The sequence below is a fragment of the Carcharhinus amblyrhynchos genome, chromosome 6, assembly GCF_965287045.1.
Source record: "Carcharhinus amblyrhynchos chromosome 6, sCarAmb.v2.hapA, whole genome shotgun sequence".
Classification (NCBI taxonomy): Eukaryota; Metazoa; Chordata; class Chondrichthyes; order Carcharhiniformes; family Carcharhinidae; genus Carcharhinus; species Carcharhinus amblyrhynchos.
In genome coordinates, this window is record NC_137329.1 from 106,963,976 (window position 1) to 106,988,842 (window position 24,867).

Consider the following 24,867-nt stretch of genomic DNA (forward strand, 5'->3'; position numbering starts at 1 on the left):
GCATATGTAAAAGTTTTGCATCTGGCACTTGTCACATTCCCAAACTATCACACTTTGTTACTGATCCAAATAGTTCTCCAATTTTCCTTTTAAAAGTACAGTGTTCTCTAATCCAACCATTCCCTGCGGCAAAGCATTCCATGTTCCAACAACCCCTATGTCAAAAATACTCCCAATATCTTTCCTTTCTCCAAGTGGTAATTTTAAACTGATGACCCTTCATCATAGACTCTCCAATTAGGCTGAGTAATGAACAACTCTTTTCTCTATCAAAAAGCCTGTCATCATTTTCAAAACCTACAATAACCTCCCTCAGTATTTTCTGTTGCAAAATGCTTATTTTCAAGAGCACTGTACGAGTTACTTCATTCAAACAACCATTTCTTTACAAAGATTAGGTCCCACCAAGGTGAGAGGCAGGAGTTTTAGGGGAGGATGCGGGGGAAAAGTTTTTTTTAAACCCAGAAGGTGGTGACGGTCTGGGATGCACTGCCTGGAAGGGTGATAAAGGAGAGTTGCCTCACATCCCATAAAAAATCCTTGATGAGCACTTGGCACATCATAACACTCAAAGCTATGGGCCAAGTACTACTAAATGGAATTAGGTGAGGTCAGGTTTTTCACACGTGTCAGTGCAGACTCGATGGGCCGAAGGGTCTCTTCTGCTCCATATGATTCTATGATCCATGTGAATGGAAGAGTGAAATAATATTGCCATTCAAATTTTGAAGGTAGCCACACAAACTGCCCGAGTTGTAGCAAACCTCTTAAAAAGACAACTGCATCCTTAATGGACTTCCAGACACTGAACTTTTCCCTGGCCGTTCAGGCCAGCGGGATCCTCCAGTTCCACCAGCAGTGCACCCCTGTCTGTGAGTTTTGTGACAGTGTGCGGTGACATCACCACAGCAAACAGTGAAATTTAAATTCAAATTTTTAAAAACCTGGAAGAGTCAACGAGCCATATTGTTAAAATCCTATCTGCTTCACTAATGCCCTTTAGGGAAGGCAATCTGCCATCCTTACCTGGTCTAGCTTACTTGTCAGCACTGCAGCCTCACAGCACCAGGGACCCACGTTCGACTCTGGCCTTGGTCACTGTCTGTGTGCAGTTTGCACTTTCTCCCTGTGTCTGTATGGGTTTCTTCTGGGTGCTCCGGTTTCCTCCCACAGTCCAAAGATGTGTGGGTTAGGTTGATTGGCCATGCTAAAATTGACCCTCGTGTCAGGGGGATTAGCAGGGTAAATGTGTGGGGTGACGGGAATAGGGAATGGGTGGGATTGTGGTCGGTACAGACTCAATGGGTCGAATGGCCTCCTTCTATACTGTAGGGATTCTATGATGTGATCCAGCTCCACAGCAATGTCTATAACTTAATAAATGTCCGATGTGAGGCCCTAACTGATTCAAGGTCAATTAGGGATTGCCAATAAATTGCTCTGCCAGCAATGCCCACATGCAATAAATAAAAAATTGTGCTGCGCTGCCACTCAGCATTCTGTTTGTGTTGAGGTAGATAAAGCCTGGCTGATTAGACACAGGACCTCTTGCCACCGCACTCCTATTTTCTTACACATGACTGGCGCAAGTCAGACTTCTGACCTGGGCCTCCTGAGAAATGTGAGACATCGCTGCTCCCTTAGTGTAACGGCATTGCGGAAATTAATTCACACCCTTTACAGCACCAGGTCCTCTATTCCAGTAAGTTTAACCGACAAGCTAGAAGAGGAGATAAGAGAAGGGCAGTTAGGCAGTCAGGAGCGTGGAGGTGGAGTTGAGGGATGGGTTAGTCAGGTGGTCAAGGAAGGGTTTGGAAGAGAAGTTGAGAGCATCCAGTGGCTGAGGGGGTGGGGGGGAAAGACAGAGAGAGAGAGAGAGAGAGAGAAGGAGGAGGAGGAGGAGGATGTCAATACTCAGGAGTTAGAACAGGTTTTAATCGTTCTAACGTTTCCTGGGTGACTATTCTACTAAGTGATTGCAAACAAACAATCTGAAGTCTCAGACTTTAAGATTAAGAGTTTCAGACATGGCAATTTCCCAAAGGAAGCTAAAGCTTCCTGCGGGAATTCCGTGCAGTCAGTGCGTGGGGACCTCCGAAGAATCCCGTAGCAAATCTTCTGGGGTGCCTCCAGAAACTGGAGGACCTGGACCCACATATTCATGAATTTTCTAAAAACAGATTGAAATATTCCACAGCAGAAAAATGCACAAAGTAAGTTAGAGGAGCTCTCAGAACCAGGTAATCTTTTCAAAGTGAAATATAATAATAAGGTAGATAGTCTTATTTGTCTAAGAGGGCAACATGCAGGAGGGAATAAGGTGTAATTTGGTGCCTATTTTCATTAATTAATACAAATACTGTATCTCTTACTATCATGACTACTTGGAATGCACAGTTAAAGCCACCATTTATCTGCTTTTATGAGAAAGAGACAATAAGATGCCATAAAGCAGCTGGTGAAAAACAAGGGTTTAGTTTCAGTGGAGAGAGACGATTGATTACACACCTATTGTGGTTTTTGTTTTGCACTGTCTGACAGCAACAGACTGGAAGCTAGCAGCATCTGATGTCCACAGCATCTAGTGAAATAGGCATGTTGAATATGTAACTCAGGGTCTCCCATGCCTGGTTATGGACCCTGTTCTACATTCATTGACTGGGCTGAGCATGTCCCACTGTCTCAGGCTAACCTCAGCCCCTGAAATCCCGATAAGTATCTTTGTCACCTCTGAATTCGGCCAATCCAACATTCTTCTTACTGACCTGCTATCATCCGCAAGCTGCAACTTGCTTAAAGCTCTGAAAGATTATTCCAGTCTGGACCGCTTTCCACCAGCCTACACTGGCTCCCCGTACACACACCTTCCGCTCATCCCCACAATCTCCATTTTAAAATTCTTGCCCTTAAATCTCTTCCTGATCCTACCCAAACTCTGCGACTGGTTCCTGCTCTACATCCCCATTCTGGCCCAGAGTCTCTTCTTCCTGATTCCAGTATGCTGTTTGATTTAATTTATTACTGTCACATGTATTAGTATACAGTGAAAAGTATTGTTTCTTGCCCACTATGCAATCAAAGCATACCGTACATAGCGAAGGAAACGAGAGAGTGCAGAATATAGTGTCACAGTCATAGCTGGGGTGTAGAGAAAGATCAACTTAATGCAAAGTAAGTCCATTCGGAAGTCTGAACGCAGCAGGTAATAAGCTGTTTATGAGTCAGTTGGCATGTGATCTCATACTTTTGGATCTTTATTCTGATGGAAGAAGGTGGAAGAGAGCATGTCCGGGGTGCATGGGGTCCTTGATTATGCTGGCCTCTTTGCCGAGGCAACAGGAAGTGTACACAGTGTCAATGGATGGGAGGCTGGTTTGAGTGATGGACTGGGCTTTATTCACAGCCCTTTGTAATTTCTTGCTGTGTTGGACAGAGCAGAAACCATATCAAGCTGTGATACAACTGGAAAGAATGCTTTCTATGGTTTATCTGTCGAAATTGGTGAGAGTTGTAGTGGACATGCCAAATTTCCTTAGTTATAGGCATGGAGGGACCAGGATAGGTTGTTGGTGATCTGAACACCTAACAACTTGAAGTTCTCAACCATTCCTATTTCATCCCCATTGATGCAGACAGGGGTGTGTTCTCCACTACGTTTCCTGAAGTCGATGACTACCTTCTTCGTTTTGTTGACACTGAGGGAGAAATTACTGTCATCGTAGCTGTTCACCAGTACTCCTCCTGTCCCTTAATTAAACCATACCAGGAATGGAGAAGAGGAGGCTTGCAGGGAGTTTGCTCCTATTCACAAGGATTCATGCAAAATGTTGTAAATCCTCAGAAAATGTTTTCTCTGAGTTGACTACACCTAAAGCTCAAATTTAGGGATCAGTTAGCTAGATGACTAGAGTATGGTGCATCAACAGCATAAGTTCATTTCCATAACAGATGAGCTAGCTCTTGGGGCCTGGATCGTCGCCTTGCCCCATAGACATATCATGGCATAATTAGCAACCCTCAGACAACAGTAGAGCAAGAGAGAGTCCAATAGCAGTGCTTGCAGAATTAGAACTTGCCCTTTTGCAAAGATGGCTCTGTGACCTTGTTCATAGAATCACAGAAACCCTACAGTGCAGAAAGAGGCCATTTGGCCCATTGAGTTGGCACTGACCACAATCCCAGCCATTCACTGACTGGGCTGAGCATGTCCCACGGTCTTAGGCTAACCTCAGCCCCTGCCCCTGAAATCCCGGTAAGTATCTTTGTCACCTCTGAACTCGACCAATCCAACATTCTTCTTACTGACCTGCCATCATCCGCAAGCAACTTGCTTAAAGCTCTGCTGGATTATTCCAATCTGGACCACTTTCCACCATACACACACCTCCCGCTCACCTCCACAATCTCCATTTTAAAATTCTTGCCCTTAAATCTTTTCCTGATCCTACTCAAACTCTGCGACTGCTTCCTGCTCTATATCCCCATTCTGGCCCAGAGTTTCTTCTTCCTGATTCCAGTATGCTGTTTGAATTGATTTATTATTGTCACATGTATTAGTACACAGTGAAAAGTATTGTTTCTTGTGTGCTATACAATCAAAGCATACTGTACATAGAGAAGGAAACAAGAGAGTGCAGAAGGTAGCGTTACAGTCATAGCTGGGGTGTAGAGAAAGATCAACTTAATGCAAGGTAAGTCCATTCAAAAGTCTGAACACAGCAGGTAATAAGGTGTTTATGAGTCAGTTGGTATGTGATCTCAGACTTCTGTATCTTTATCCCAATGGAAGAAGGTGGAAGAGAATATGTCCGGGATGCGTGGGGTCCTTGATTATGCTGGCCTCTTTTCCGAGGCAACGGGAAGTGTAGACAGTGTCGATGGATGGGAGGCTGGTTTGAGTGAGGACTGGGCTTCATTCAGGACCCTTTGTAATTCCTTGCGGTCTTGGACAGAGTAGGAACCATACCAAGCCAACCCCTCTAACCTATGCATCTTAGGAAGCTAAGGGTCAATTTTAGCATGGACAATCAACCTAACCTGCACATCTTTGGACTGATTGCCATGGTATCTTTGTTGCTGTGTGATGAGCCACGTTTACTATATACAAGTAAGGCAATAGTGCTACCAATCACAACAGTCTGAACATAGAACATAGAACATTACAGCGCAGAACAGGCCCTTCGGCCCACGATGTTGTGCCGACCAGTTACAAAAACAATGACCCACTAGCCTATACCAATCCCTTTTCGTCCATAAACCTATCCATAGATCTCTTAAACGCCCCCAAACTAGGCGCATTTACAACTGCAGCAGGTAGTAATAATATAAAACAGGGGTTCTACATCAGCATTCACAAGCAGATCAAGGGATTGGCCTAAAATAACCAATTATTTCATCTGCATCTCAATCTGCATCCTGACCTTTGCCTACCTCACACCGCTGTGTTAAATGTGACCAACGCAGTTGTTGGTTTATTCCTTGCTGCCATCAGACTTTTGAATGGACTTATCTTACATAAAACTGATCTTCTTCCACGCCCTAGCTATGACTGTAACACTACATCTGCACACTCTCCTTTCCTTCTCCCCATGTACTCTATGAATGGTATGTTTTGTCTGTTTAGTGTGCAAAAGCCAATACACATGACAATAATAAATCAAACTTTAAAAAAAAAATCAGTATTTTGAAGAAGTGATGCAAACCCAATCAGTGCAATGATTGCAGGTAGGAGTGGGACAGCATGGTGGCGCAGTATTGTGCTGCCTCATAATGCCAGGGACCCAGGTTCAATTCTGGCCTCGGGTCATGGTCTGTGCAGCGTTTGCACTTTCTTCCTGTGTTTACGTGGGTTTCCTCCCACACTCCAAAGATGTCTGTGTTAGGTGGATTGGCCATGCTAAATTGACCCTAATGTCAGAGGGATTAGTAGGGCAAATGTGTGAGGTTAAGGGAATAGGGTTTAGTTTAATAGTTTATTTAATAGTGTCACAAGTAAAAACTTAAATTAACACTACAATGAAGTTGTGGCAAAAATCCCCAAGTCTCCACACTCTACTGCCTGTTCGGGTACACTGAGAGAGAATTTAGCACGGCCAATGCACCTAACCAGCATGTCTTTCAAACTGTGGGAGGAAATCGGAGCACCCGGAGGAAACCAATGCAGACACAGTGGAGGGCTGGGTGAGAGCATGGTCAGTACAGACTCGATGGGCCAAATAGCCTCCTTCTGTGCTTTAGGTTCTATGATTCTAATTGGGGGATGTTACTGCACTTCAGACATAGCAGGAAAGAGAGAGAGAGAGAGGGAAGAAGATACCAGGACTGGGCCTACATGGAATTCATTTGAGGTTATTACCAGCAACATCAAAAGTCACCCGATTTCCTTAATTCATTCAACAGCCAGTGAGTACTGAAAAAGCAGCAGTAACAACAGAATCACCAACTGGGAGAGTTTCCCCTTTCCATGCAGACATTCCATTGTTACCGGTAATGCTGGTGCTTAGAGGCTGCTTCAGATTGTCAAGACAGAAGTGAAATAAAAATCAAATTACATCCAATTTCCAGTCACCAATGAAAGGGGGTGCAGTTAATGTGTGACTGGGTTTTAAGTCAACTGTGTAATACATTGAATTAATGGCAGTGTGTATTTTAAGAGGTATTTCTACTCTAAAAATAATCACAAACATTGTGAGATTCTTTCAAACCCATGACGGGACTAGTGTCCCAACACTGATGCATTGTTCTGAATTTAGACTCCCAAAAATGGGAGGATCAGAATTGTTTCAGCATTTGAAATGTAAAAGGAAATCTGGAACAGAGAACCACACCTGTCCCTGAAAGCTGGTGGCGTTTGCAACCAAATAAACCCGTTAGACTTTAACCTGTTGTGAGACTTCTTATTGTGCTTACCCCAGTCCAACGCCGCCATGTCTACATCAGTTCCACGTATAACAGAGGCAAGCTGATGTGCATGCGACCAATCAACTCACAAGAAGGAAATTGCTCATTTAACTATTATGATGAGGCTTCATTTTAATGGTCATTCTACAGACAGGTATGATTCTTGGCCTCAGAAAATACAGAATATTAATGGGGATGAGCCAAGTGCCTTTACAGCATCGCTGTGGGCCACCCAATAGGCTTGCAGTCCCCTCCCTCTCATACACTGTCTATTCCACCCATGTCCTCAACCACCACCGGGCACCCCAACCACCAATGCAATTCACCCCAATCGTCAGAGACCTCTTGGACCACCATCATGCCCTCAATTTTCCCCACCGACTGTATCCAGAATCTTGACCGTGAAGCAACCTATTAGCAAGGCCGGAAACCTACGAGATCTGCAATTAAATTCTGCAGGACACTCAGGAAACAGATTCTTTAGGGGTTCTCTGACCTGTACAAAACCTGCTCGCAGGTTAAAAAAAATAATTGGGCAGGAATTTCTGGCCGAGCCAAGGCTGGAAATTCCCTTTGGAGTTCATTAGGCCTTTAAATTATCCCATTACGACTCCCATGGTGGGCAGGATGGGAAAATTCCACCCATTATCTCTAGACTGCTTCCCAAATTGCTTGCAACTTTCAATTAATCAGACCTTTAAATAGCAGTGAATTGAAATTCAGTGTCATCTCTTTCTTATAACTATAACACCGTTGTGTCCAACAATGTATAATTAAGGAAGGTTTATTTTGAAGACCTGCTCACCCTGTTGACAAAAGAACCAAACCTTGCCATTCACTTCTTACTTCTAGTTTCCAATCCTTTTTCAATGTAGCACTCTCTCAGCCCAGCATCGAAGATTATGCAATCAATGTTGTAGTCACATTAAAAATATGTTTAATTGTATAATTAATTTTTATATGGAAACGTGAAGTAATGGGCTCAGAAACAAATAGACTACTTCCAATCTTACGTTCATGCCTATTTCCACCTTCATAACATCATGCCAGTTTATCTGTCTCAGCTTGACAGCTCCTGAAACTCTCATTCATACCTTTGTTTCCTCTAGATCGGACTATTCCAACGTACATCTGGCTGTCCCACGTCTGACTCTCTGTAAACTTGAGGCCATTCAAGTTTACCTACCTGCTGCCTGTGTCTTAATATGCAGTAAGATCAGCTTCCAATCCGATTTATTATTATCACATGTATTAATATACAGTGAAAAGTATTGTTTCTAGCACGCTATACAGACAAAGCATACCGTAGGAGAGGGTGCAGGATGTGATGTTACAGTCATAGCTAGAATGCACCTATCACCCTGTGCTCACTAACCTACATTGACTTCCAGTCACGTAACGTCTTGATTTTAACATTCTCATCCGTGTTTTCAAATCCCTCCATGGCCTCACCCTTCCCCATTTCTGCAATCTCTTCCAGCTCTACAATCTTCCAAGATGTCTATGCTCCTCTAATTCTGACGGCTTGTGCGTCCCAATTTTAATTACTTTGCCACCAGTAGCCATGTGTTCAAGCTTTGAAATTCCCTGCAGGTACCTGCTCCTTATCTCCTTATGGCATTTCTTAAAACCAGACTCTTTGACCAAGCTTTGAGTACCTGACTTCATATCCATTTCTGAGGCTCAGTGTCATACGTTTACATGTGTAAAGTAGGTTGTTGATTTAAAAAGATCTCTCACACAATAAGTTATTTGAACTCTTCAAGATCAAGTCAAAGCCAATTCATTTACAGATCCAGGTGGAAATTTTTTTTCTCAGATTTTAAAACTTGTATTTATATAGACCTGAATTTTCACTCCTGAGGTGGGTCATTCGAGTGGAAATTTCTTGATTCATTGCATCTGCTGCAGGAAAAACAGCCGTAAATGGCGGAATCTTAATTCTGGGGATGGGCGGGTGCAGAATGGAGTTGGCTCCACCAACACAGACGCAGAGTGGAGACATCCACAGGGATAGCTGAATGGTAAGCTAGGCAATTTAAAAGGCCTATCTCAATTCTCTGGGCTTTTGTCCTATTTTAGGTCCTCTAGCCCTCACCTCTCACACCCCCTTCCCCATTTTTGCCAACGCAGGCTGACACCCATACCAATGGTACATCATAATTTCCACGCCAAAACATGTTCCATCACCTATTCCCATGGCCCTCATAACACCCAGGCCAATTCATACCCCACCCACCCCTATGTCCCCTTATAGTCCTCAATGCCAACTCATGGCAACCCACCCACCACCCTTTGCCCTGATACCCTCCATGCCAACTCACCGAGTATTCCACCAAGGGCAAATCTCAGAAGTCACACTGAGACAAAATAAAATAAAATACGAAATACCTATTGTAGCCTTCACTACATTAAACACACTCCCATTCATGGAAACCAATCCAAAGCTTTTAAATCCCCTCAATTGCTTAATTCCTTCAAAATAACTTGAATTCATAACTCCATACCAAAGACAACTAATCATTTAGCAACCTACTTGAGCATTCAAACTGGGACTTTAGGCACCCCTGCTGGGATAATTATAGGTTGCGGAAAACAGCTGGGTATTAGTAATGGAATGATTGTAGAACAAACAGCTATTATAACTGCTAGATCAGATTTTTTTTAACCACTCACCGAAATAGGCAGTTTATTTGCTTTACATTTTAAAGGACTAAGGATTTAAATAACCCCAGCTTGATAGTTTTACAGCCTTTCTCCACCCTTTAAGACCATTTTTGTTTACTCTAAAAGACTGTAATGCTGTAGACCTGCAGATCAAACTTGCGTCTGTTTGAGTTCAGCATTGAACGGCCTTGCTGAATTTGGGTTTCACGTGTGTCATGCCCCTCTCCCTTTCCTCTACCAGCAAAAATGCAAACTGTTAGAATTGGGGCCAGGACTTCCAGTTCAGCTCCTGACCACTATTATGGAATGTCAATTCTGGCCACAGTATCTGCAGGAAAGTGTTGCATGGGAGCTAAAATTGTCATAAAGGGAAATTGCAAGTAGTTTTAAATAAAGAAGAGAGATACAGAACCAAAGAGGTTTTCAAAGGAAATTCCCAAACTTAGGTCCTAGAACACTGAAGGCACAGCCAATGATGGATTTCTTTTTGTATACAAACTTTTAATCAATAAAATCTACATCAATAACATTAAGATCTTTGAAAATTTACAAAAAGACACATCCTCTCCCTTTCAATTACCAGACACATGGTTTATGCCATTGATACCACATTAACCGTGAAACATTAATGCATCTCACCATTACAAAATTCCAAACAAAACTGTTGGTTTGTTAGTGGTTAGCATGGCTTTTCCCCTGTTTGGATCATCAGATTTATAACCATTTAATCACAGGCACCCATGCATGAATAATGAAATGCAATTGGGATATGGTTCTGAATTAAAATAGTGGAGAACACAGCATTTGGCTAATTTTTTAAAATTATTCATTCCTAGGATGTGGCCATCACTGGCTGGCCAGCATTTATCACCCATCCTTGAGGGCAGTTAAGAATCAACCACATTGCTGTGGCTCCGGAGTCACACGTAGGCCAGACCAGGTAAGGATGACCGATTTCCTTCCCTGAAGGACATTAGTAAACCAAATGCATTTTTATGACAATTAACAATGTTTTTTGTGGTCATCATTAGACTTTTAATTCCAGATTTTTATTGAATGCAAATGTACCATTCACTGTGGTGGGATTTGAACCTGGGTCCCCACAACATTGCCCTGGGTCTCTGGTTTACTAGAGCAGTGACAATACCACTATGCCACCGCCTCCGCTAATTGTGAATAACGGGCACAAAAGCAGAAAGGTGGATATATTATCCCGTCATATCCAGCAAGGGATGGGGTTATAAGTGAACAAATGAGTCATGCAATTAAAATAAAAGAGAGTAGTTATTAACATAGGGGATAATTTTCTAAAGCTTTTAACTTGTTGGAAGGAGGGATGGGAAGAGAATCCACAACATGTTATACTTCTGAGCAAGTGACAGGACATGTTCCAAGACCAAATTTTGTTTTCCTCCATTAAAAACCTCCAAGTACAGTTCCTTGTTTTAATGACCACAATAGAAATGTGCAGATATGTCTTACTACATCTGTCATGAGGGGAAAAGAGAGAAGCTTCAAGGAGTCTAGTGAAAATGGAAATACATTCATAAGATTGAAATTTCTCCCACTTCGAACATCAGGATATACATTTCTTAATCTCTATAACACAAAACTACCTTATTCCCTCCATCTTGCAATCGTAGGAGGTTCTATGCAATTCAGTACAGAAACTGAAAAGTTGCTTGATGACCAACTTATTAAGAAAACTAACGTTGCATGAAATCCATCTTGTGATCTTGCTTCACAGGAATTAAGTGTCTCACAATTAGGTGATCCAACATGTAGGGTAACAAATTCCATTAGAACTTAAAAAGGACCAGTTTTTACATGCTATACCAGTTTGAATGCTGGCAGGTGCAACTGGAATCTGCAGGATGTATAAAATTTGGTTGCATCTTTATTGAATTACACCTGGAATCTGGTGATTCTAGAAATCCATCAGACATAATGTAAATTTAACCTTTGGTGGTACTCAGGCAATGCTGAAAAGATGACAAATTAAAGTTCAAAACTATCTCATTGATCTCTAGACATCTCTCTTTTACAAGAACAGATACATTAAACTATTGATGTCAATTTTATTTAGCTTACAGTCAGTTTAAAAAAAATCAAAAGCCTGCTGTCTACTTTTCAACTTAAAGAATTTAATAGGTTTAGGCAGCACACTTAAATGCAGTCCAGAATTTTGTGCCTGGATTGGGTGCGCAAACATGGGAGAATTCCCAGCTCACCACATCTGGTCTTTACAAAGGCCACTTACAGTTAGGATTCTCATTCAGGAATGGAGGCTTGGACCGGATCGAGGCAGCTGGGGGCAGAGGGCAGACTGGACAGAGGCCTGCCTCAAGATTCCAGCACTTTGTCTCAGTTATTTAGAAGACTAAAACAAAAAAATGCCCCTCCATGCCTCACCTCCCTCCTCCTCCCACACACACAGCCCATGTGCCATCCATACCATCCTATGCCACCTCATGTCCCCACCAACCCCCATTGTCCCTTATATCCTGTGTGCCAACAAATGCTCCCCTATCCAAACCACCAACCCCATACTCCTTGTAGCCCCCAAAATCCCATGGCCCTTTATAGCTCCTATGCTAACTTAGTGCCAACTTACGTCAACCCATGGTCCATCCACCACACTTTGCCCTTATCCCCTCCATTTTAACTCAGCTAGTGTCCTTTGACAGCCTCAATAGTCCCAATAAACTTGTACACTTTTTACAATTTTTACAATTTCAAAGTGTGCCAAATCCTTCCCAAAGATGTCCCAGGACCACGTTCAAAGGGATATCTGACCTCTCCAAAGTGGTACCCTGGCTATCCAAATTAATTCATCAAGCACAGACCAGCTCTTACCTAATCTATATATCGACACACTCCACACTTCAGTGGAGGCCGTCGGTGATTTTAACAGCCAGCTTCCTCTGTAACTGCTGAAGTACGAACCTTGGCCTGACCCCAGTCCCACCATCACGAACACAGGAAATGCCGTGTTCACGGATTGGACTTAGTTCTGGCCATTTTCCGGAATGCTGCTACGACGGAAAGCCTCTCCGCCTTAGCGGAAATCTGAACCTAAAATATCTGTGACGTGGAGATGCCGGCATTGGACTGGGGTAAACACAAATGACCTGTGCTTACCTAAATACCTACACAGAGGAAACAATCAATGCTTTTAGACTGACTTTTGGTCTCCTCGCTGACAACATCTACAGTAGTTTCTCTTAATCATAACACCCAACACAGGAAATCAGAATGGCCCCTAGAGGATGAAGGTAAAATAATGTAAAGGGTGTAATGAATCGAGCCAGGTGTTCTACTCTATTCATAACACACTTAACATTCCTTCCCCTTTGACCCTAAAGGCCACATTAACTTCCTGTTACGATGCTGTGGACAAAATAGCTCAGTGCCTCAAAGTATGTTTAGTTTCAAGTTGTCAAGCTCTGATGTAGCTTCATGTGCATAAGCATAGTCATTTTTTAAGATGTAGGTAACTAGATGTTCACATTCACATAAAAAGGGGGCTTCTGAGCCAATGTAAAAAATGCTATGTTTAGTTCCTAATTTAAGCATTTTCTCAGTGGGATCCGTGCACAGTTCCCTCCCATTTTTGAGTAGGCACCTGAAATAGGAAGGTTACTAAGCTGTAGAGAATAGGACATCATTTAAAAATTTGTGTGGTCAGTAATATCTTAGCACTACAAGTAACAAATACTGTACTTTTTAAATGGAGTTCCATCATTATAATTTAAATATGGGCAGAATGAGGTAAATTTTACCTGGATTTCTCCATACACTTGCAGTCTAGACTTATTTCCTTATGACTGTTTAAGCAACAAACTCACAGCTGTAACATGTTTTCTTTAGCAGAAGACACAATTGATTCAATATTTACATCATTAATTCCAAATGATGTGGACTCTAACGGAGTGCATTAGGATTGGATATATGAAGACATCGATTCCTTATCAAAGTAACCTTTACTTAAAACACAGCATCACAAGAAAGGTTAACAAAATGAAACATACCTTCTGTAAACTTATGCTGGTGTCACAAAGGGACACAAAGAAACACTTTAAACATGTTCAAAGCAAAAAAAATGTTTATTTATATAGCATCTTTCATCACATCAGACCATTACCAAGTGCTTTATGATGAAGTAGTTTAGAAGTGTAGCCACTGTTGTCATATAGGAGCAGAAGGCGGCCATTCAGCCCATTGAACCTGCTCATGATCAGGCAGGTTGACCTTCCAGGTTGCTTCATGGCCTTTTGGGTAAGATCAAGCGTGGGACCAAGCACCCACACATTCTCCCTGCATCCACACATGCTTCCCCGGTACAGATACACACACACACACACTATATCACACCCCCTCCCCCCATTATAGTACACACACACTGACACAGGCTTGACTTTAAAAAAAACTTATCTTTTCATTCCTTCCTGCTAATTCAATCACAAGCTGGTTTCTCTCTACATTGTTTCTGATGCATAGCAGGAGCAAATGCAGTGAGAAACCATACTGAGTGGATGAGAGGCTTTACAGTAATTTTTGGATGTAAGTGTTGAATGTTCTACAGTTTGGCAGGCGAGCTCAGGGGTCCTGGGGTCACAACCTGGCCCACAGCCAAGCTTGCCTTATGTCCTCTTCACAACTTACTTTCCTATCTATCGTTGTACCATCATCAAATTTAACAACATACATTCAGTCATTAATATAAGGTGTAAATAGTTGAGGCCCCAGCACTGATCCCTGTTGCACTCCACTTGTTACATCTTGCTGACCGGAAAGTGATGTTACTCTCTGATTCCTGTTAGCTAACCAATCTGCTTTTCATGGTACTATGTTACCCCCTACACCATGAGCTCTTCCATTGTGTAGTAACCTTTGATGTGACACCTTGTAAATTGCTTTCAGGAAATCTAAGAACAGCACATCCACAGGTTCCCCTTTTTCCTCATTACTTGTTACTTCCTAAAGGAAGCCCAATAAATTAATCAAACATGATGTATCTTTCACAAAACCATACTGACTCTGTCTGATTACAGACAAATGACCCACCATGTCAGCTTTAACAATAGATTCCATTAATTTCCCTATTACAGACGTTAAGCTAACTGGCCTGTAGCTTCCTGTTGGCCGTCTCCCTTCTTTCTTAAATAGAGGAGTCACATCCACTATTTTCCAATCTGATGGGACCGTCCCAGAATCTATGGAAATTTGGAAAATTAAAACCAGTGCATCTACGATCTCAGCAGCCACTTTTTTTATGATTCAGGAATGAAGTTTATTAGGACCTGGGAACTTGTCAGCCTTTAGTTCTCATAAATTTCTCAGTACCCTTTCCCTGGTGGTTGTAATTATTTTAAGTTCCTCTCGCTCTTCTGCCTCCTGATTCACAATTATTTCTGGGATGTTACTTGTTTCCTCTACAGCGAAGACAGATGCAAAATATTTGTTCAAATCATCTGTCATTTTATTTTCCACTATTAATTCCCCAGAGAATCAACCTTCACATTTCCTTTTCAAATGCCTGCAGAAGCTCTTAATGTATGCTTTTATATTTCCAGCTAGTTTTCTCTTGTACCCTCATTTCCTCATCCTTATTATTCTTTTAATCATTCTTTGTCGTTCTTTAAATTTTATTTAATCTTCTCTCATCTTTGTGGAACTATACATTTTTTCTTTCAATCTAATGTTGTCTTTTACTTTCTGCGTGAGCCACAGATAGTGCAGTCTTTCCTTAGAGTCTTTTTTCCTCACTAGAGTGTATCTTTTGGAAATATCTGGCACTACCTCAATACTGACCTATCCCTTCACCTAATTTCCCAGTTCATTCTGTCTTCATAACTGCCTTCATTTAAGTTTAAAATACTAGTCTTAGCTCCACCCCTCTCTCCCACAAACTGACTGTGAGATTCCATCATATTATAATCACTGCCACCCAGGGGCACGTTAACTATGAGATTATTAATAATAAGAACAAAGAAGAACAAAGAACAACACAGCACGGGAAACAGGCCCTTCGGCCCAACGAGCCCGCGCCGCCGTCCCATTGTCTCAGTGACCTATTCATGATTTTAGTCTACGCCTAATGTGCGAGGATCAGGGAGGTCCAATATAGGGACAATTTGTTACCCAATCAATCAGCCTAAAAGCACATCTTTGGGATGTGGGAGGAAACTGGAGCACCCGGAGGAAACCCACGCAACCACGGGGAGAACGTGCAAACTCCCACAGACACAGGCCCAAATCCATGTGTCCGCACAGCAACAGAGATAGTCTCTGAGCTGTCATGTTGCCCTCGAGATGGTCCAGTTTAAGCACACTAACGACATGAAGCAATAGGCAACTCCCGAAGCAACGTCCAAGAGCAGCCCACTACAACCTGCCGCATGCATGCCCCTTGCTGGTCAACAAGGTGGACTTAAATGCCTGTGGAGACAAAAAATTCATTATTAAACAGGCAAAGACTGTAACATCCCTGAGGCAAAAACGTAATCCCAAGCCTACAATGTTTAGTAAGGCCTGCTATATCCCCCTATATGTAGACCGCTCATGTGGCTGTCTAAGTGACTCTTAAACAACCCTAGCGTGCCTGCTTCCACCACCTTACTCGGCAGTGCATTCCACACCCCCACTACCCTTTGCGTGAAAAACTGCCCTCTAATGTTGTCTCATTGCACATTACTAGATCTTGTTTAGCCTTCTCCCTGATTGTCCTGTGCTAAGAAACATTCTAGTACCAGTCTCCAAAAACATCCTTTGTCAAAGGTAGCATGGGTGATGAGTTCAATTTGATACTATGGGTGGAATTTTCCTCTCTCACCTGCCATGGGAATGGTAGCGGATGGGACATGGACCATGCGAAGGTCAGTTGACCTTGGGCAGAATTTTCCAGTTTGGGGGCAAGCATGGTCAGAAAATCCTGCCCTCTATGTGGATTTAAATCACCCATTATTAGTGCTGTAGCTTTCTCACAAGTCCCCATTATTTCATCCAGTAAACCCTGCCCTACAGGGTGATGGTGGTGGTGGGAGGGGGGTCATCTCTCTATTGCACCAATCTTATTTCTCTGACATCTCCGTACACATAACTGTGCTTTACATTAAAACTTATGGTAAAATGATGCAGAGTTAAAATATTTAAAAGTACATGCTCCTATGTGAAATGAGGAGACATTAAATTTTCTTTTCTGTTGGGCTACAGATTCTGTTTGAAAATGTTTGTTGTTAAAATATATCACCTCATGTCAGATTGAACTTTGGCAGATAATATCCCACACCTCCCAATAGTCTGTCACAGATTGCATGTTTTTAGATACTGTAAAAAAAATAAGATTGGCCATAATTTTACTTTTGTCTGAATGAAACCATTACTTGTACTGCTTTAGCAAATATGCAACACTGATAAAGCTCTTCAATGCTGCAATCATCAAGATTAGAAACTTTATTTATTTCGTATATCTGGGTTGTAAAACATCAACAGCAGAATCTGTACAAGACAGTTCTAGCTGATATGTAGGCGTAACCTGGCCCACCCAATGTGAAACATCTGTGGTAAAATTGTTCAAGAAATTACATAATAAGCCAAAGCTCTAAGTATCAGCAGGGACTGCCTTCAGACCGGGTGAACTGATGTTTTTAATACAAGACCTCGGCTAGCAAATAACCTTGAATGCCTTATTTCCTTTAGAGGATCTCTGCTCTGCCACAATTATCATATGTAATCACTGTACTTATCAAAGGATTGGGAAGATAAAATCCAAATGTCAAACATCAATCGTCAATTGCATTTTTTCAGCATTCTCCGACGTCAATCACTACATTTTTTAAGAACGTGCTTAAACAGATTTCATGTTTTACCCTGAATCATATGATGAAAGAACTGCAAAGCCAATTTAATAGTTTTGTAAAGTGACATCACCCTCAGACTATGTTCATGGCGAAATCTCCCAGAAACCCTTTGACGAAACAGTAGTCAACAGTTTACAAGCAATATAAGGGCATGCACAATTCTGTCCTCCCATTTCATGTTCAAAGTTGGCAACTAGTGAGAGTAAATTTTGAATACTTTCCAGTGGCTGCTGCAGTCTGGCTGAACATCAAAGACAAACAATTAGAATTCAACTATTACCAAGTTCTCTATTTATTAGGAATCAGGAGGCTGTTCAATGTCTCAAACCTGATCCACCAATCAGTTACATTATGGCCAATCTCAATTTACTCATCTTGGTTCCATGATCCTTAGTGCCCTAGCCCAACAAACAAAAATCTATCAAACTCTGTCTTGAAATTTTGAATTGATCAATTCACTATAGCTGTTTGGAGAAGTGAGATTACCATTTCCCTTCTGTGAAGGAGAGCTTTCGGACATTTAATATGCTCCCTTTTAAAAACAAAAATAAGAACAGAAAATGTTCTTATTTTTAATAAGAACAGAAAACGTTGGCAACACTCAAGACTCAGTACTCATTAGCTAACGTTTCACCCCGTTAACCTATCCCCAAAACCTGAAAAAGGTCAAGAGTTGTAACTGGTTTAAAACAAGGACAGTGTCGTGGAAAAGGAATCTACGAGCGGGTGGAAGACAAGAGAGGTTAAATGACCACAAGAGAGGCAAGGCCAAGTGGAGTTGGTAAAGGGACATGTGAAAAAGCAAAAGATATAACTGAAGGAAGTGAAAAGAGGAAAATGGCAAATCATTACTAACGTATTGAAAACTCTTTATGGTTATCTTCTACACGGTTGTATTGGTGGTAAATTTTCTCTGCCTACGTGGCTAAATAAATGATGTACTGGGAAACAACTAACATCCATTAACCTATACCTCAACAACGCAAGAGCTGCCTTCCAAAGAAAACGGACAAGAAATCATGTAGGTCACAAAAGAAAATGCTTGAAATACTCAGCATGTCAAGCAGCATCAGTGGAGATAAAAACATTTCAGATTGATAATGTTTCATCAAAACTGAAAAAAGTTAGCATTGTAATATGTTTAAGCAAGTGCCGTCGAGTCGGGGTAGGAGTTGGGGAAAGAACAATCAGGACGGTGTGTGATGAGGCAGGTGTTGCAGGGAGTGGGTGCGGGCAGGAGAGATTAAACAACAAAAGAGATGATGATGCAAAAGCAGATGGAAATTGGATAAGAAACAAAAGTTGGTAGTAGGAGAGGTGCAAATAGGAATAGCAGAAATCTGTACCAACAGCTGCTGTCCAGAAACACAAAATTGCGGATAGGGATCACTATTTGAAATTGTTGAGCTCTTGAGTAAAATGCCAAATCAAAGCTGAGGTGCTGCTTCTCAAGCCTGCCTTCAGTTTCATTAGAGCAGATAGGAGGCTGAGGACAGAGAGATCAGAGAAGGAGTGAGGCAAAGAATTAAAACAACAAGCAATTGGAAACTCAGGGTCATACTGGGGAGAATAGAGTCAGTCTGCAGTCAGCCAATATTTATTTAGTTTTGCCAGCTCTGAGGGACTGCATTGTGAGATGACTAATTTGAAAGTACAATTAAGTTACTGTTTCACCTGAAAAGGAGATTTGGATGAGGTAGAAGGACAGGGCCATCATGATTTTTGTCATTTAACCTGACCTACTTTGCTTTCTACCATGGGCCTTCCCTTTTGTTCCTTTCTTAATTTTCCCCCATCCCTTTTACCTCTGGACTTGTTTCAAACCCCATACATCCCTCAAAGTTCTGATGAAAGTTCACAACTCTGTTTTTCTCTCCACAGATTCTGTCCCATTCACTGCATGTTTCCAGCATTTTCAGATTTTATTTCAGATTTCCAGCAACTACAGTATTATAGATTTATATTAGCCCTTTTTCTGAAAACGTATGATGACTGTTCAGTGGGTATGTTCCAAATTGATACTGTGCCATATAAATTAAGAAAGTTCCCAACAGGCGCTGAGTTAGCTGACCCCATCAATGATAGTGCTCTGAATTGCTCTGGTACTCCCAGGCTTGAGAAGGATGGGAGTAAAGGACACTTAAAAAAAAGGATTCGTGCTTTCATTTTAACATTGGTCCTGAAAATTAAATGTGTTTGGACATTTAGTGAAGTGAGCTTTGAGTTTATCTATGATGCATCTACCACACAATCTCTGTAGCCCTGCTTGGAACAAATTATCTGAACAAATACCAAATACAAGTTGGCATTCTCCTGTATATTTGGGGGTGTTTATTTTATTATAAAGGAGGAAGAACACGGGCTGTGGTCAACTGTACTCGAATGAACAGCAGCTCTAATTTCTCACAGGCTCCCAGCGTTCTCTACTGCTCCTGCTTTCCAGCCCTCTACTGCTCTGTGTTTGCTCTCCCAGGGCTCCTGCTCTTTCCAGGCTCCTGCCAAGGACTGACAGACTTTGCAATGAAAACCAAGCACACCCATCTCACTGGCTCCTGTGAGTAAATCCTTTTCTTAAAAGCTTTGTTGAAGTACTCTTTACATGCACTCATAATATAAGTATTGGGGGTGTGTGGGGGTGGGGGGAATAGCACTCTGTGATTACTTAAAGGTTAATCAACCTAAAAAAGTTTGAGAACCATTCTCCGTTGTGAAATGGAAAAAAAACTCATGCCCATCAGCAACCCTCTTTATACTTTAAAAGGGGAAAAATTATGAATTTATATGTGTCATATAGTTCTGCACATGTGTCTTAAATACTAATTCACAATACTCAACATGAAATCGGCATGGAAAGGCATTTTGTATGAAGTACAGAAATTTGAAAAGTCGGGATAATTTAGCATTCAAAGGGGACAAAGTAATATGCTGTACAGAAGCAGCTTTTCAGAAAGATTGAACTGATATTAAGGCAAGAACTGACAAAACATGGTTGATGGCAAATATTCAGCAACAGCAGCAAACTATCAAAAAGTTAGTTTTTAAAAAGCGAAACATCATTGCTCCCATTTTAGCTTGCTGCACATTTCCTCCATAAACTTCAGCGTTAACATTAATAGTACTCAGAACGTTGGTGCCAGTCCATTCTGGGGAGAGAGAAAAATTGCACAGAAACCCATAGACCTCTGAGCCAATGTTCTTAATTTATAGCCTCAAACTGTCCATTCCACTATTACCAGCAGTAATTCAACCAAGTGTTTAAGAGCTCAAGATATGCTCTCCACGTGCAACCCAAGCTTGGAAGGACAAAAGCTATAATTGTGCTGCTGGATGTTTTCAGCTAAAGTGTACATAATATGAAAATTTTACTCATTCATCATTACATTTCACTGATACATTAGTGACAACACTGAAATTTAATCTAACCTGCAGTACAGTGCTCATTGATCCAAAATATAATAGGTGTACAGTATTGGGGTAATTTTGCAAGCGTGTGCTCCCAGCATGGTGCCCAAACACAAGGGACAAGCCGATTCTGTGAACTGGGTAGCAAGGCTCCAAACCAGAAATCTCACCTTGTAAAAACTACCTTTTAAAATTCACCAAATTTATTTGAACCTGCGTGAAAAATATTTCAAAGGGCAAATTGATATTTTTTTTTAAAAAAACAGTTAATTTTCTTTTTCCCTATTTCTGAGCAGCTTTTGAACATTTTTGTTGGTGCCTACAAACAACACTGCATGAACTTGGCAAGAAAAGTTACAGAATCTAACAACGCAAGTATATTTGCATTGCGATGACGCTCAGATGATATATTGCATCACGTGCCGCCTAAGCCTGGAAGATATAACATTTAACCTCTGGACTGAGCTGGGCCAGCTAATCATAGAACCTCTACCGTGCAGGAGGAGGCCATTCAGCCCATAACCATAGGTGGAAAATGGGGCACAGTAATCGGCTCAAACTAGGGCAGAAAAGTAAAAAGTCACAAGTCACCAACAAAACTTTTATACATCGCTATCAATTGAAGCCTGCTGGACTTACATATTTACAGACACAGGGCATGGGATATTTGTCGAAATTTGCTGATGACACCAAGATTGGGGAAAGGCAAATTGTGCGGAGGGTGTGGAGAGTCTGCAGAAGGATCTAGATAGGCTGGGCGAATGGGCCAGGAAATGGCAAATGGAATTTAATGTTGGCAAGTGTGAGGTGGTCCACTTTGGTAGGAAGAATGGTAGGAAGGACTATTACTTACGTGGCGAAAAACTGCAGCAGGCGACGGTGCAGAGGGACCTCGGGGTCCTTGTGCATGAGTCGCAAAAACCCAGCCTGCAGGTGCAGCAGGTGGTCAGGAAGGCGAATGGGATGCTGGCCTTCATAGCGAGGGGGATTGAATATAAAAGTAGGGAGGTCTTGCTGCAGCTGTATAGGGCATTGGTGAGGCCGCAGCTGGAGTACTGTGTGCAGTTTTGGGCGCCGCACCTGCGCAAGGATATTTTGGCCTTGGAGGGAGTGCAGAGGAGGTTTACTAGGCTGATACCGGAGTTGAGGGGGTTGAGCTATGAGGAGAGGCTGAATAAACTAGGCTTGTACTCGTTAGAGTTTAGAAGAATGAGGGGAGATCTCATTGAGACGTATAAGATGATGAATGGGATGGATAGGATAGAGGTGGAAAGACTCTTCCCGCTCAAAAAAGACAGTAGGACTAGGGGGCACAGCCTCAAGATAAAGGGGGGGCAGTTCAGAACGGAGTTGAGGAGGAACTTCTTCACTCAAAGGGTGGTGAATCTCTGGAATTCTCTGCCCGTTGAAGTGGTGGAGGCTGCCTCGCTAAATATTTTTAAGAAGCGGGTTGATGGGTTTTTGATAAGAGAGGGGATTAAGGGTTATGGGGAGAGGGCGGGAAAGTGGAACTGAGCCACGACAGATCAGCCATGATCTTATTGAATGGCGGGGCAGGCTCGAAGGGCCAGATGGCCTACTCCTGCTCCTATTTCTTATGTTCTTATGTTCTTATGATATGCTAAGCTGGCTGTGATGCCACATTGTGCAGCTGAACAGTGTACGGTCAGTGACTGCAGGCTATTCAACTGCAGTGTGGGGCATCAGACAGTGAAGGTCATCACTACCCATGGAACCAAATCCTACCACTGACATTGAAAAAAAAGAGGCAGAGAAAATTGAAAGTGGAAAAACAAATCCCATTATCAATACCGCTATCGAGTGAGAGTACAAACAGAAAGGAGGGAAAAAAGGCTGTTAATCATTTAAAAAATATATCTCTGATGTTAAAAGAGAATGTTTAAAGTGAAATTTCTTCTCACAGTAGCAATATGTTTTAATCAATATTATTTGCCGCTGAGTGAATCAGATTCCCTACAGTGCAGAAAGAGGCCATTTGGCCCATCGAGCCTGTGCAGACAACAATCCCACCCAAGCCCCATCACTGTAACCCCATGTATTTTTTCTGCTAATCCCCCTGGGGCAATTGATCAAGGCCAATCCACCTAACTTGCATATCTTTGGATCATGGGAGGAAACAGGAGCACCCAGAGGAAACCCACGCAGACACAGGACGAACGTGCAAACTTTACAGACAGTCACCCAAGCCTGAAACTGAACTCGGGTCTCTAACACACTGAGGCAGCAATGCTAACTACTGAAGAGGTCTGCTCTTATATTACTATTCACAATTCTGAATTTGTGTTGGACTAAGAAAAGTAGCTTTCATCCTTTTGCCTTGCTCTTAGGTAATACATATTTAAATATTAATACATAAGCTGAGGCAGGTTTTATGAATTTGTAACTGGCTGGATCAGGGTGTGCATTTGACCAATCTACTGACAATTCCAGATTTTAACTGATTTTGGATCTCAGCTTTTGAGAGCATAGTTTATTTTAACTCTAATGACAATTATAGTTTGATGGAGGCAGGGAAATCTTTGCCAACAACTCTCAGAATAGAATCATAGAATCCTTACAGTGCAGAATGCGGCCATTTGGCCCATCGAGTCTGCACTGACCACAATCCCACCCAGCTCCTATCGACAAAGCTCCACATGTTGACCCCCGACACTAAGTGCCAATTTAGCATGGCCAATCAACCCAACCTACACATTTTTGGAGTGTGGGAGGAAACTGGAGCACCCGGAGGAAATCCATGCAGACACAGGGAGAAAGTGCAAACTTCACACAGACAGTGCCCAATTTGGGAATTGAACCCAGGTCTGTGGCACTGTGAGGCGGCAGTGCTAACCACTGTGCCGCCCACAATAACAATCATTTGAACATAATCCAACATTGGGGTGCAGGATTATGTCACTGAACTGCTAGGAACGACGGTATTCTTATATTTTTAAAAAAACTTAACAGGTTTTGGGGTTCAGGAAGTTTTCATGTCAAATTGGAACTAAAGATAGGTACAGTAACCTCTGCAAAAACCAGTGTTAATATCGACTTTTGAGAAATAGGATCAAGTTTCAGTTTTATTTTATTTTGGGTGGGTTTTATTTTAAACAAACAATAACAACAACAACAACAGAAAAGACCCTCTGCATCTCATCGAGTGCATTGCGCAGTTCATCCTCTGCACCAGTAGCTAAATGTCAGTGACAGTCACAGGATGGGGGAGCAAAGTAGCTTTCGCATTAGGCCTGTGAGAACCCCCCGCCCCCTCAAAACTGCGGAGAGAAAGGGTTATTGAGGCAAAAATAACAAAACAAATCAACAACAGCTCCGAAAATTATTATAATAAAAACGTTTTCCAAAAAAAGGAAGCGTCATTTTACACACACACACACACACACTCTTTCTTAAAAAACAAAGTCTGTTTATCTTCTCAACTCCCCGAGCAATCCTGGGTTAATAATGTTGTCCAGGAGGCCGTCAGCGCTCGCACCACAGACCAATTTGTTCCGAGTGTTTATCTCGGGGGCCCTTACCTGGCGCCTGCCCTGCGAACAAGGTCAAAAGCAGCAGAGTAATGACAAATGGATGAAGGCGGCCGTCCCCGCTCCGATTCATTGGCCTCTTCTCTCTCAGCTTCTCTCTGCTGCTGCTGAGATAATTCACCAGGAAGCACACTGGGAAATTCCTCTGCCCTACAACTCCAAATATGACCATTGGACGCTGGCCACCGTTAATGGCCCTCTTATTTGCCAATGTTTTTGCTGATGTGTGTTGTGAGAAAAAATATTTGTGGCTATACTCGATATATGTGTGCGCGGCTGAAGAGACTCTAGTGTAAACAATTATTCATTTCAATGCATTTCAAAAATTAAAAAGGTAATGTTCTGCACCTTTTCTGATGTATGTATTTTTTCTTCTTGATCTCATTGCGATGACTGGTATATCAACTTATTCCAATAGTACACGTGCTTTTAGTAACCCCAGCAAGGTACTCTCTCTAATAAATTAAGGAGACTGCTTTTTGGCACAT

General features: G+C 42.0%; 1 protein-coding gene across 2 annotated transcripts in view; it reads right to left on the reverse strand.

Moving 5' to 3' along the window:
• msrb3 (methionine sulfoxide reductase B3) overlaps positions 1–24,566 on the reverse strand; it is a 98,699-nt gene extending 74,133 nt beyond the window's left edge. The window contains exon 1 of one of the 2 annotated variants that reach the window (XM_080191729.1): positions 24,371–24,566. In XM_080191729.1, coding sequence (XP_080047855.1) covers positions 24,371–24,551 — 181 coding nt within the window. In that variant the 5' untranslated portion in view covers positions 24,552–24,566. The remainder of the gene's footprint in view (positions 1–24,370) is intronic. The other variant, XM_080191730.1, reaches the window with a different exon arrangement.
• Positions 24,567–24,867: the final 301 nt, after the last annotated feature.